The sequence below is a fragment of the Pelecanus crispus genome, chromosome 2 (genome assembly GCF_030463565.1).
Source record: "Pelecanus crispus isolate bPelCri1 chromosome 2, bPelCri1.pri, whole genome shotgun sequence".
In the NCBI taxonomy this organism is placed as follows: domain Eukaryota; kingdom Metazoa; phylum Chordata; class Aves; order Pelecaniformes; family Pelecanidae; genus Pelecanus; species Pelecanus crispus.
Genome location: NC_134644.1, coordinates 114,541,495 through 114,556,255, shown reverse-complemented (window position 1 = coordinate 114,556,255; position 14,761 = coordinate 114,541,495). Strand labels below are relative to the sequence as shown.

At 37.3% G+C, this 14,761-nt stretch overlaps 1 protein-coding gene across 2 annotated transcripts in view; it reads left to right on the top strand.

The window, feature by feature from the left end:
- Positions 1-887: 887 nt before the first annotated feature.
- Positions 888-14,761, top strand: part of CDH7 (cadherin 7) — a 68,445-nt gene continuing 54,571 nt past the window's right edge. For both annotated transcript variants that reach the window (XM_075706306.1, XM_075706307.1), the window contains exon 1: positions 888-1,097. In XM_075706306.1, coding sequence (XP_075562421.1) covers positions 888-1,097 — 210 coding nt within the window. The remainder of the gene's footprint in view (positions 1,098-14,761) is intronic.

Below are 14,761 nucleotides of genomic sequence, written 5' to 3'. Positions count from 1 at the left end.
AATCCTCTGATCTTTCTGAACATATTTGTGTATAAGTATATAAACTAGTCTCGCTTGCTTCTTACCGTGCCTGACATTTGCTTTAGGAATGTAGTAAAAATGAGTGGGGAGACTCTGAGGGCTTTTTAGTGGGTCAGATTCAGATCAGAACAAAACATAGCATCTGGTGTACTGTGACTAAGAATCAATGAAATTGATCTGATTCATCTTATACTACTTTATTTTACTTTTCGGTTGTATGGAAGAGAGTTAAGCTAGCATATGTCCTTTCCATTAATATAACTTCCTGCCTGTATCTGGTTTGTAATTATATCACGGTAATGGCAATTAAAGCAGACTGCAGCAGACAGAGGAGGAAAAATCAAAACAAATAACTGTAAAAAACTACACTTGCTTTGATTATTTTAGAGAGAAAAGTATCAGCCTTTGTACTGGGGAAACTGGTGTGTTAAGAGAACAGTCATGAGAAAACTTTATAACTCTAGGTACAGATGTATCAGCAGTAGTAATGTTGTCCAAGGAATACGCTCTAAACTCTTAGAGACTTATTACGTAAACTCAACTGTGTTGGTGACGGGAAAAATCATAAATAAACATTTTTGATGAATTATGTGAAAGTTGCAAAGATTTTGCATTCTTTAAAGAAAAAAAAAAAAAGTTCTGACAACAGTTCTTGTCTTTTTCCCGGATAGGTACCTATTACACCATTTCTTTGGTGAAGGCTGTTCAGCAGTGGTGACTTCTTCCAATCGACCACTCCACCAATTATTATCTCTGGACTCCCAGCTGACACCCTGCCAGAGGCTAGAGCTACTGAGACAACTGGAATTGTGCCCGCCCTCGTCAAGGTTTTTTCTTACACGGGGAAAAAAAAAAAAAAAAAAAGAATGAAGTTGGGCAAAGTGGAGTTCTGCCATTTTCTGCAGATGCTAGCTCTTTTCCTGTGTCTTTCCGGGATGAATCAAGCAGAGCTCTCGAGGTCCAGGTCAAAACCCTACTTTCAATCAGGGAGGACGAGAACCAAACGCAGCTGGGTGTGGAATCAGTTCTTTGTGCTGGAAGAATACATGGGTACAGACCCACTCTATGTAGGAAAGGTAGGGGATTTAAACAAACTTTGGAGAGTGCAGATGCTTGCTTTTTGATGTGTTTATATGGTGCAATCTGAAAACTGCAATTCTGTCAGTGTGGTTAAATTAAGCCAGGGTGGGACAAAGTTTCGTAGTTTGAAAAAGAAAAACGTTTAGCACTTCAGAAGAGCAACACATTACATTCCTAATTCCTCTTGCAATTTTCTTTAAAATCTCTACATATTAGCTATTCTTCTTTACAGGAGTGTAATAATGAAAGTGTTTTACCAACATTGATAAAAAGAAAATATTTTATTACTAATATTAGATGTATTTTTTTATGTAGGAATAGAGAAATATAACAATGCATATTCTTTTATAAGAGCTAACAGTCCCAGAAAATAAAAGTTCTGTGTTATATTGGTTGCTCCCTAAAGATCAGCACTGCTGAAGTCAAGAGAGAAAGAAACAGGCATCTGGGGGTGTGACAAGTAGAAAGGAGGGCACGTCTGCATTACTGCTTTTCTTTGACGTTGCTTGGCTGGCAGATTGGCACCGTGGGGGCCTTGCTGCCCTCCGTGCATAGCACAGCCTTGTGGCTTTACCTTCCCTCTGATGGGCACCAGGCCAGCGCAGAACAAGCCCTTACATCAGGGCATCCCAAATAGCTCGTTTCAAGCGCGCGTCACTGCACATGGAGCACACTGAGCACAGCTGTGAATCCAGGCCTTAGCTCATTCACTGCCTTGTGCTGGTGGGTAATACGCTTCCTTCAGCAATTATGAAGGAAAAAAAAAACCCAGACAAAAAACCCTCTTGTGTTTCTATGTAACATTTATGCTTAATCATCTTACTGAAAGAAAACCCCATTTTTCTATGTAATACCAGAATCAATAAATAGAGTTTCTCATTAAAATATAGCAAATGCATAGAAAAGAAGGGAGTGACAGCTTTTGGCAAAATGGCACGCTTATGGATGAAGTAATCTGAAATCCACTGCTTCAAATATATGAGTGCAAGGAATTTCAGCTTACTTAATTCGTCCCACTGAGACAAAAACCTTGATGTTTGTGTTACGCAGTTAAGCACTTAGAATTTAATCATGCCAACTGAATAATCAAGTTAAATGGGGAACTGCTTTCATGATTACAGTTATGGTTGTGTTTAGGTGCTTTTCTGAACTGCGGCTGGTACGTTGCACAATTGAGCCCTTAAGAAAGATGCGCTAAAAGCAGAAATATCTTCTCTTACTACAGCGGTCCTGAAAGTTTTTGTTAAGTTTTAGGTTACGTAGCAATTTCCATTCTGATGCCATGCAGTTGCTGCTTGGTTTTGTGAGTTTTGTCTTTTAGGCAAATTTGTTCTCAGGTTGGAGCTTCTCTTGTGCCTCTGGAAAATGACGTTTGGCATTCTTGCCCACTGATAAAAAAGGAAGTGTGGCTTGAGAATTAGAATTTCTCTACTGGAAAGGAAGTGTCTTTAAATACTTGACTGAGGACTGGTTTTGATCTGCAGGATTCTCATATTCACTTGATTGCTATATTATGGCCAAAGATGCTGTGGTAGCACTAGCGTACATGATATTTGCATGTATGCAGCTATTTTTAGCTTCACAGTCTGCTCTTTCCTGTCCTTTACAGGAGTCCTAGCATTCATAAGCAGATATCTTCTGAAAAGCAAACCTTTTTTTTTTCTGAAACAGTCTGTGCCTGGCCTGCTTTTGTATCAGCAGTATGAATTGTTGGCTCAGGAACTCACATTTGTACCAGCAATTCATTTTGTAGGAAAAGCAGATAAAAATTTGCACTTGCAAAAGGAAGCCCATCTTCCTGGAAACAGAGCCCTTGCTGAGCATCTTATAAGATAAGACGTGCCCAGTTCCTAACCTTCTCACTGGAGAGGCTTTTTACCGTGTGGTTCCTGAGGTGCAATCATGACCGAAGCTGCATTCCCACGCAGGGGAGCAAAAAGGTGAAGAAGTGATTTTCCTTCTGTACGTTAACATATTATGTGTAGCACCACTCTGAAATGAGCAGCAGTTGCCTTCCTCCCCCTCTTCTCCTCTTGAAAATATTGCTGTTTTTGTTTCAAACCCTTTGCAGGCAGGTAGGGACTGAGAAGACCGAGATTTGGATAAGAAGGTTGGGGTTCGTTTTGTTTTTTTTTTTTTTCTTTTTTTATTTCTTTTCCCGTGGTGAGGAGGGGAAGCTACGGCAAGCAAAGAGCTGGTGTAACTCACTTCTCTCATCAAGTGAAGTAGAAGCAGCAACCAGACTCTGCCTCGTGTTCTGCAGAGTGCTCTGCTCCTGGGGAGGTCAGTCCTGCGCTACCTTATGATCTGGATGCTTTGCAGGGTGCCAGTCTAACTGCACATCCAGGAACGAGGAACCTTCCTCCAGATTTTAAGGGCTGTGAGATAAAAATGCTTCAGGAAAAATCAGGCAAATGGAGCTGCAATAGGGAATGTTTTCTCCTTGCCACTATTCAATTTCACAAAGCCCTAGGCAATTCTGTTTGGAAGGCAGCATTCGGAGAATATGAGGGTTACACAGCGAATCGTTCAAGAATCATGAAATACCAATGTTAATTCCATGTTCAGCATTAACTCTGTCCTCCTGGGTGTGTGCATTCTGACACTAATTACGTGATCATGCATGGTAAAATCCTATTCCTTTTAAATAGTGTAACAGGATTCCTATTCACCTCAGTAAGAACAATCTTTCACTTAAAATAATTTTTCAGTGTTTTCATGTTTGTTTAACAAGTCTTCAGATCCATACCTGAGGTATATTGCAGCCTTCCTTCTTGCATCCTTGACATCCATTTATTGGCAGTATGTTTTTGGTTTGTGTTTTTTAAAAAAAAATATTTATTTTCTCAAGGTGGCAGGGGCCTGTTTCTTGCATCGCTTGGGAGAAACCTCTGGAGGAGTTCCATTAGTTTTACACTAATAGGAGTCAGAGGTGGCTGAGGTTTTTTTCTTTTTTTTTTAATGTAGGTCTTTCATCTCCATGGTATGAATTTTAATCATCTTAGATTCAATCCTGAGTAATTCTGAGTGCCTCTTGGGAGGTGCTTAACATGTATCAGATTGTGGACTGAACCATATACAATTTCTTTCTGTCTGTCAGCAGAGCATATGTTATGTTCACTTAAAAGGCTGAAACATTTAACTATTTAGCCCATTTACCTGTTTGGACAGGCATTGTTATCTTCCAGATGTGCCATGCAGGAGACAAGGCAGTTAACTATGATGCTTAGCTAGAAGCATAAGTGGCTTCTGTTTTCTGGAAAATGTTTACTATTGTTTGATAATATTTTTTGTGAAATGCCTTACTCTGTATTTTCCATATAAATGACTTTAATGGAATCTATTTGGGCATAAAAATAATAGTACATAACAGTTTTAATTGATTCAAAGCATGAACACCTCAAATTAGGAAAAAGTGTATGCTATTATACTGAATATTTGAAAAGCTGTATACAACCTTGCAATTAAAGTCTATATAGGTACACATTGGCAAAAAGGGGTGCAGTTAAAGTAGAACTTCAAAATTATGTTGATATCTTTTTTGGCTTTGCTACATAACTATCAGACATCCAGGGTTTGGTTTTGGTTGTGGGTTTTTTTTTGTTGTTGTTGCTGTTGGGGTTTTGGGGTGGGTTTTTTTTTGTTTGTTTGTTTTTTATTTCTTTTTACAAGTTCTGCTGCAAGAGTGTCAGTCTCCTCAAAAGGATTATAATGACACAAAGTCTCAGCCAGTAATCCTTTCATTTTTCTTATTAAAAAAATTACAAAAAAAAGAATCAAAAGAAGCCGCAAATAAACCTGGAGAAGTGAAACAAGGCTGTGAACTCCATGTGAGATGCTGATTGATGGCTGGATTCACTGTTTTGTTTTTGGATCCAAACCAAAGCTCCTTTTCCAATGGCTCTAAATTTAGGTATAGTTAAAGACAGGGACAGTTTCAAGCTCTTTGCTGAGTTCAACTCTATTTTTTTCCCTGAAACCTCAGTGAGGTATGAAGGACTGAAAATAAAAGAGAAAAAGGCATAGGCTTGATTGAGCACAAACTCAAGAAGTTAATATTTAACTTTGAGAAGCTCACCGGCACTTCTCAAAAATAACACTGGAAGTTGTAAGGTGCCCTGCATGTAGTTGTTATTTATAATGTATGGGGAAGGAAAGCATAAATCCTAACCTGCATTTTGTAGATGGTAAAAATCAAGAAAAAAAGGTTAAATGAGTGGACTAAGAGCATGTAGTTTGTTAGAGTTCACAGTCATTGCCTTCCAATTTCGTTCTACCTGCCTCTTGGTTTTTCTTCTAACTGTTTTAAGATAAAAAGGCTTGTTGCATTCAATTTTCAAACACAGACCAAAGTGCATAAAAGTTAATATTTGCATTATTATTTTCTGGAGTAGGACAGAATGAGTGAAGCATAAAAAAATGCAGTGAACTTAAACATTTCCTAGAAAATTGGTGCATTTAAGAGAATTTACAGGTTTGCACCAAGGCAGGTGGGGAAAGGGCTTTTCAAGCAGCAAAATAACAAGAAGTGTATATTATTGTCAGCATAGAGAGTGGATTGGTTTTTCCAACCTCATCGTTTTGGAGGGAAAGAGGCTGGACAGGGGAGGATACGTGTTTTTTGTGTTTGTTTTTTGTTTTGCAAAGGTGTTGGTGAATGTGTCAATAAGGTGACAGAATTATTCACACATGATATTTATCTGTGGTGTGACCTCATATCAAGCTATACAGATGTAGTCAAAAGTAGCGCTCTTTTTCTAGATCATAGTCTGACACTTTCAGATGCAGCTGATGGCTTTTTGACTGACTTGGATAATAAGTGTCTTTGCTAAAATACTTTAAAGCGGTGAGTACTGCGGAAGCTCTAGCTGCTCAGTCGAATTCAGACTGATATGCGGGAATATCAGCTGCTGAGAACCTGAGGGAACTTAATCGGTGATGAAAGAGCTGAGGATCTCTGAAGAGAAATTAGCCCAAATAGCTTTTCATCTCTCTAGAAACTACACTACAGCAGTTTTACTGACACTTTAGGAAATGGAGAGGAGATGGGGTGAAATTCTGAAGGCTAAATGTAGGTAAAAGAGACTAGACTGCCTCATTTGCAGAGAATGGAGCGGGAGGTGGGTCAGGTGTGATTCCCTGGAGGGCTTTGTCTCTCCTGCTGCCTCTGGTCCCCCCATGGGGACCTGCGCTCTCTGCTCAGCCTCAGCCTGGGGTCTCACCTCTCCTAGCATTCTGCACAAGATGAGGGTTCACATCTACTATGCAAGTAAGCTCCTGGCTGAGAGTAGCTACAGCTCCACACAGATTCTTTTTTTTTTTTTTTACTTATTTTCTTTTTCTTCCCCCAAGCACTTTTGGGGAAAAAAACCCAAACCAAACCAGCTATTCTTGATCTGTCTTCATGGACACTATGTGGAAAACAAAGATGGCATAATAACTCAGTAAGAAACTTCGCCTTTGTTATATTTTTTTTTTGCTCCTTTTCTATTTATTTTATCTTTACTTTTAGCATAATCTTTGAAGCACTGTTGTTTTATAAACTCCCAAAAGGCCATTTATGGAAGTGAAAAAGCAAATCTGCTGTATTTCTGATATTTATCCATCTTAGGAACTCTTTGTTGTTCTGTGCTACAAAAATTGCTAAGAGTTGACCTTTTAAGTAAAATGGGACATGCCATTCCTGTCAATGTTTTTCTACCACAAGTGCTGCAAATGAAACAAATGAACAGACAAAATTGTCAAGTCCTGCTTACCTGCTTTGTGGATTGAATAGGACTTGGTGAGGGGATGCTTCAACTGTACAGCAGTGAATTTACCATCTCAGCTTGTACTACACAGTCACTAGTAGCACACACTTGTCTTCACTGGGTAGTCACTATGGACTTTGCATTATTCCATGCTTTATTTGGATTACCCCAAATAACCGAGAACTGACTGGCAATGTGAATGTTTCCTACTTAGCATGCGGGGCTAAAGTGTCTCTGGGGAGAATGGTGAGATTAAGGCACACAGGAAGAATTATCCAAAGGGATAACCTAAAATCTACTGCTTTTTGCTGGTTGATTTCATTAGCCTGCACAGCTACAGTGTAATTTCCTCTTTCCCTCTTTATAGGAAGTTGTCTTCTCACATAGCTGAACGGATACAGAAATGGGTTTTATGCCGGGGATTTAAAGTGATGGCAATTTCACATGCTCAAGCACTAAAAGACAATTTGTATGTAATTTCATTATTAGAAGCGATAATAGAGTTGAGAGACTTATGGTTGGATGCTGAACCAGAACATGCAGCTTTTTGATCTTTTAGTATAATATAGAACATTGATCCTTAACATGTGGCATTACAGAATAGGAAGGTTAGTGAAGGTGATGACAACATCCATAAATTAAGTAGCCCTCATCGCAGCTTTTTATTCAATGGCACAGCCATGCTATTTATATAATCCTGTAATACCAGTTCTGTATTTCTGTAGACTAATAGGCTCTACCTGCAGTGCTCTGCTCAGAATTTCTTTTGGGCATTATTTAAAACTATTTTTTATGGGTCTCTGGCAAAATAGAAAATCAAAAGTAAAAGCTAATTTTGCAATGATATGTAGATGCAAGTCTCCTTTATGCTTGGCTGGTTATCAGAAAATGCCTTCTTTTCATGACAGCATGAGATTTACAGTTTCGATGTCAGTCAAGCTCATGCTGCTTCAGCTGACTTTTTTTAGTCATGTTCTAATGTTCCTTCTCCTCTTCATCTGCTGAGACTGTTTTTAGACCTCTAGTTCATGCTATTGGCTAGCACTCAACATCCAGTTTTACCTCTGTCTTACAGTTGTGTATTATTGATGCTGGAAACACAGCTCTGTAAAACTAGGGCTACCAAGAACTGTGAGTATTTGCATTATTCTAGGGCTAAGGAAGTCTAGTCATGAACCAAATTCCCACTGTGCTAGGCACAGTGCAAGCAAACACAACCCCTGCCCTGAGGCAGTGGTCTTGTAAGACAAGAGGCAGTAGCAGATTAAGAAGCAACGACAGAATCCAGAGAAATATGGGGACATTAGCCAACATCCTAAAAATAGCTTCAGAGCAATAGCTCACTATTGTTCTTTACTATGAAGATAGAATATTATTTGTTCTGAAAATGAGAATCATGCAACATTTTTAAATATTATGAACAGATAACAAGGAGTTTTTTCCTGCCTTTATTTTCCATCCTTTATGGACGACAAGTGAGTTGAAATTTGTAAGTGCAGATGTGTTTGATATCTATGTTAGTACAAGGCTACTTTCTTCAGACCAGTGAAGATAAAGGATATTTTTCCATTGCTTTCAAAAGATCAAACTGCGTATGCTTTAAAGTTTTACATCTTGTAGCCTGGTAGCCTGCTATCACGCTACCTTTTCCATGTTGCCTCTTTTCTTATACCTGTACTGTTAGACATAAGTGTCTTTCTACAGAGCCATTGGGCATTCATTCCATGTATTTAGTATTTTCCATGTGTCACAGTCTAAAACTGCTCCAGGACTATTGCTGCCTTGTCACAATTCTGCTGAATTTCATCTTTGCTTCACACTATCGTTGTTTGGGTTTTTTTTTTTTTTTTTTTTAAATATCACACTGCCCTTGTCTTTTTTTTTTTTTTTTTTAGTAATCACTTAATAAAATAGAACCTGCGTACACTTTTTCAGTGTTAACTTTTACCAGTTAAAGGGGAGTACTTGGGACAACATATTAAGGGATCTTGAAAAAATCAGGGAATGTTTCCTTCATGTCCAATAAATTGGCTTTTACCTAAATATACTGGTGATAAGTCCTAGAAAATCTCTGCAGTATAATATTTCTCTCTCAGCATTATGCATTTCTCTAGAAAGAGGTGGCTGAGCTAAGTGCTAATGGTGGAACTGCTGAGAGAAGAAAGAAATTAATACACTAAGTTGCTCACTTCTCTCAGAATAACTATTAGCTACCTTATGCTACCAGCATCTTCTCTGTCACTTTTGCACTGGAAGAGACACTTACTGTCACGTAAATTAGAGACAAGTAGCTCTTAGAAAAAGCAGTGAAGTTTATGCTGTTAGGAGACCTCTAATTCTGTCCCAGCCGTCCAAACCATGGTCATGGTATGAATACCAGGTGACACCATGAGCACAAGTTTGGGGAGGTCGTAATGCTTAATCTGTCATAGGTTCAAGGATGTAAGAAGGAGGATCGACCAGTTAAAAATACATTTTTTTTTTTTTGCTTACATGATATTAAAAATATGTTGTCAACACCTACCATATATCACTTGATCTCAATCTATGAATGGGAACCACCTTAATCTTCCCAGGCTAAGTGTAAGCTTAGCCAATGAAGAAGCACCATTGACATCAGAAGAACACATCGTGAAAAGATGCTGATCACAAAAATAAAAAAAAAAATATGTTCATAAAATTATACAATATATTTAGGATTAATTCTTGCAGAAGTTTTTGACTCGGCTAAAAAATTACTACCATTAATGTTTCCTTCCATATTCAAGTGTTTGCTGGTGCTACAGCCCTGTGCTGTTGCAAAAGTAATATTGTTATTTACGTGGGTGTAAAGCACATAGTACAATAGTAGTACTCTATAAATCATAAACAATATAGCAAAAAATAAACATTATTTTATCTTTCAAATAAATAGGAATACCAAGACAAATACAGTTCTTTTGCATATAGCAGTTCATGTGCAATCATTCAGGTACCAGAAAATACAAAATATGCTTTACTGGCTCAGTATCAGGCTGTCTTTTTCAGAATGCTCCCCCAGGACAAGAAAGTAATTCTAAACATTCAAGAAGGCGGCAAACGTTCTTTAATATGTGTTGCCTGTTAAGTTGTGCCATTCATAGAGTAACTGAAGATTTAATCCAGAATCTTGAGATCAGTTTTATCAACCCTAGTAGACCACTTGAGAATGTTAATTTTGGAATGCAATTATTTGGCTGTTTTAAAATTTAATTTTTAACTGATATGTTATTCTGTAGGTTAGTGAAAGAGGAATACTGAGGACTGATTGACAACAGATAGCAACATATTCCACATTTTGTCAGTGAAAAAATACTGTCTTCCTTTCATATAGTCATGTAGTATTCTTAGAGCACCAAAGGTCTGCATTACGGTGTTTCATATGGGTGAATAAGGTATATGTTGAGAACAGCTAAGGGCTGTCCGACATAATGTTCTATCTTCATCACAGGAGATTCTTTGGCCCTCTCTGAGTAGAAAGAAATAAATTTAATGTCATTTTCCAGGTGATACAAGGAGATTTTGCTGCAGGAATTTCACAAAATGTTACCCTAGTTGTACTGTCCCATTTAGTTTTCCTATTTCTGTAAATCATGAGAAATTACCTTGAGGGCTACAGAGACATGCAATTTTGTTGCTGTGGAATGCAGGTGAGAAGCATTGAGCTCACAAAGTTATTTTCCATTTGAAATGATTGCAAAATATGGTAAATCTGGTACTTGTATACATGTGTAAGGATGATAAGCTGCTTAAACATTTCATACTGAGGTACCAAATTGTAACCCTGCTGACTAGGCAATCAAGCAATTCATTTTCCCTACCAGGTATGCAGGTGCTGTATTAGGCAAAGTTCAGTTTGTTATTCTGTAACAATAAAAAGTTTTCAGACACAGTTGGGAAAAGCAGATGGTCATTTCCTAAGTTTCCATAATCATGGTATAAATGCAAAGCCATAAATTAACAAAATACTTAACTTACCTTTCTTATACAATTTACAAAATTTATAAGGCAGAGTAGGCATTTGGGAAAGTATCTGGCATATTTTTATGTTTCTTTTTTAACTTGCAGGGCTATAATGATATTTTGGAAGGCAAAGTAAGAGTTGTTCTGTTCTTCATACTCCTGAAGTTGTGTATCTCATTAATCAATAGACCCTTCCTGATGTTTTGCTGTAAGGTTTGGCTCAAGGAAAACATTCAACACTGTTAATTTTTTTACATCAATTGAAATTTTAAATGCCTTCAGGGTGGAGTATGGGACTGTCAGAAGAACCAGCAGGTTGCCACATGGAAAAGTCAGCCCAGGGCCATGAGTCTTCACTTTGGCCAACCCTGGGTGTTTTCACTAAATACAACAGTCTAATATGTGTCTGATTGTTTACAGAGTAGCAGAAAATTTGCTTTTAAAAGTGACTGCATAAAGTTATACTTTGTTACTCAGTAGATGAATTCTGTGTGTGAGTCGCACCTGCCTGTTCTGGCAACAATTTTTTTTTTTTTTTACTTATTATTGCTGTTAGTCCTGCTGAGCTAACACAGCTGAGAGAGAGCAAACTGCATTCTGTTATTTCTTGAGTGTCATCCACAGACGTGTTTGTTATGTTCCACTGGCTTACACCTGCACAACCCAGTTGTAAGCTATGGAACCATACATTTTTACAATGAGAACAGAATCTGAAGATAGCAGGGGTTTTACTTATGTAATCAGAGGCATAATTTTTCTCCTGGAAAGATGGAGTTTGCCTTTAAAAGACAGCCAAAGTTGCAATACAAACAGCTTAATATAACTTGTCCACTGAGTCTATTTGAAATGCAAGTCACAGAAGGGCATTGCTGGTTTTATATTACCACTTTTCAACATGCAGCACATTAATAGAAAGCCTGTTTACTGTCTTAATGCCTTTTTTATGATCAAATTGGTTTACTTGGTTAATTCAGTTTGTTCTTGGCCAGTTAACATTGAATTCACTAGATTTGCTACTGAACAACTGCTCTCCTCCACTTGTACCAATGTATTTGTGTATATATGGACACAACAACATGGCTCTATTACTGAACTGGCATGTTTTCTCTGATAAAAATTGGAGAATTTAATAGTGCATTCTGGTCCCTTTATTATCTTATATAGCCATTGGTTTCGTCTTCCAGTCTTCTACCTGTTTTAAAAGCAACTGCAGAACAGACTGAAGGGTATTCTTTATCTTGTGCTGTCATGAGCACTGACCAGCAGTGTTTGATCACTTCTGCAAACAACATGCTTTAGAGTTTCTCATGTATTCTTCACTGAAAACAAATTAAAAAAATCCCTGAACAATCTTTCTGCCTTCTCGTAAATTTTATTGAGCAAATACCAACAGACATTAATAGAGAAAACAAAAGAAGAAGAAGTAATAGAAAAGGATGTATCTTAGAAAAAAATAAGCCAATACTAGCCAACCACAAACACCCAGAAGAGCAGAGGATCTGTGGGACCATTAGGAGGACAAAGGATTCACCAGTTAAGAATGCAAGGAATAGAGTACGGTTGAAGAAACACAATAACTTTTGAAGATATATATATATAAACTAGAGGCAGGTGGGGGATATAAATTCCATCTGTGAACTGCAAGTGAGATGATTAAGTAGAATTTTCTGTTCACTTCAGAAAGTTTGATTTTAATGATAGTTGAAATTTATACATCCTTGATCTTCATTAGTTTCACTGATCTGCTTGTGACTTTTCTTTGCAGAAGCTTTTGTTTATTTATGTTATTTTCACAAGCTAGATTTCATCTATTCATAGGCAATATAACTTTTTACTAAACTGCCATTGTATGTAAATGACAATTTGCACATTTTGAAAAATAACATAGATAAGAGACTTCTGTTTCATGTGCAGAAACAGTTACTATTTGGAAAATATTTACTGAATTTAAAATAACATTTTCCTTTTGAAAGATCTAATTTTTTTGGCAGCATCTATTAATGTAAAAGTCTCAGAACTTTATGACTGGGGGTATAATTAATTATTTGTTTTCCCTTAAGAATATAGGAGCAGATCCTCAATGAATGGAAATTGCGCTCTCTTTCCAGTGCACAGAGCTGTGCTGATTTACACCAAGCCATATAGAACTTCCCTAGGGGGGGATATTTAGCACAGCTTGTTATATTAAATGATCATTTTAATGGACCACACAGAAGGTGTGAGACAAAAGTGACAATGCCTTGAGTATAAAGTTCTGAACATTAGAATTGGTGACAGAAGGCTAATCAATGAGACAGTAATCCTATAAAAATACAGAAAGATCAGATTGCTTGTTGAATTAAAATTGCTTTAATATGGATGCATGCAAGGGGATAGCAATGGAGCTGGAAACTTTCCATCTGCTTTGTATACAAAGTGATTAGATTGTGATCACTTAGTCCAAGAGGATAGAAATGATGCACAATTCTGCCGGGATGAGACACGCAAATTGGATCAATTAAGATTTGAGAGTGCTCAGACAATCTGGTAGAGAAGTTTACATGCTGTATCAAGTGAAACTCAGCAAAGATCAGTCTTGAATGCTAAGGGCAACTATTATAGCGATGTAAACTCTAATCTCCAAGAGTAATTCATTGTTTTCAGATTAGGTTATAAAACCGATCAAATACTATAATAAAACGATCAGATACTATAACAAAAGATCCCTTTAGGAAGTGTTTGGTGGTATACACAAGAAGTATGACAGAGAAGTTAGTAACAGTCAGATGAGTTGAAACATTTGGGGTAGATGAGAGTAAATTCAGATGTCTGATCTTGTTCGCAGTTGATGGAACACACAATACTAATAACTCCTGTACCTTCGTGTTGACCACAACGCTTCAGAAGCAGGGAGTGTTCTCATAAGGAACTGATTGTGTGCTCTATTTTTACTGAAGAAGAGCTCACTCAGGAGGGGAACAACGTGAAAATGATTACTAGATAAGTGGTCTAATTTCATCAGGAACCATCTAAGAATTTGAATTATGTACCCTATGCAATGTCTTTTATAGCGGCAAAAGGACATGTTGTTTCAGATAATCAGAGGGGTCTTTATGTATATCAAAAGTTCCCCATGCATGTGAAGTACTGGAACCTTCAGAAACAAGTTTCTGAAGGAAGACTTTGAACATTTTCAGCAGAATCCAGATGGCTTTCAGAATTAGAAACAGGTCTGCGCAATTTGAATTTTAATGTAGATTCGGCAAGTATACATGACCAACATAAAATAACACCTGCCATTTCAGTATTTTCTCATAATTTGTTCATCAATGGCACATAAATTGATTGTATTGCCAGCATTTAATGGCAGTGAGTAAGAAACACAGCAAGAATGTGTTCTGGTGAAAACATGAAGAACAGACAAAAAAATCCTGGGTTGGCATCAGCGTTGTACATGACAAAACTTGTATCTATGGATTTTTTTGAAAACTATGAGTGAATTTCAATTTTAATCCATAAATATCTTCTCTCATCATTTGAAATGTCAAATTATGATTTAAGGAAACAGGGTGTAATGACTGCATAGGAATTTGATGAGATTGTCTTTATTAAACACTCATAGCACTCACCAAAATAGAGAAAGGCACCAAGAGAGCACTGCCCTTTACATAGAGCTGTTAAAATCTTTCTAAGCTGGAAGGCTTTACAATTAACCTAGTATTGGTCATGTTAAGGCAGTTTGTTATGGTTATGAAATATTAATGCATTATCCTCCCTCTCAAATGTTTTCTGAAAACCAGCACAAAGCACAGGCATTAAAAGCATTTTTTTTCCCAGCCCTTAATCCTATGGAGTAAAAATGCCTATCAAAATACGAAATGCTATCTTGAGATCAGTCTCATTGTATCTGAAAGCCCTGGAAGAACTGCAAATTTGAATGGTTAAAAAAA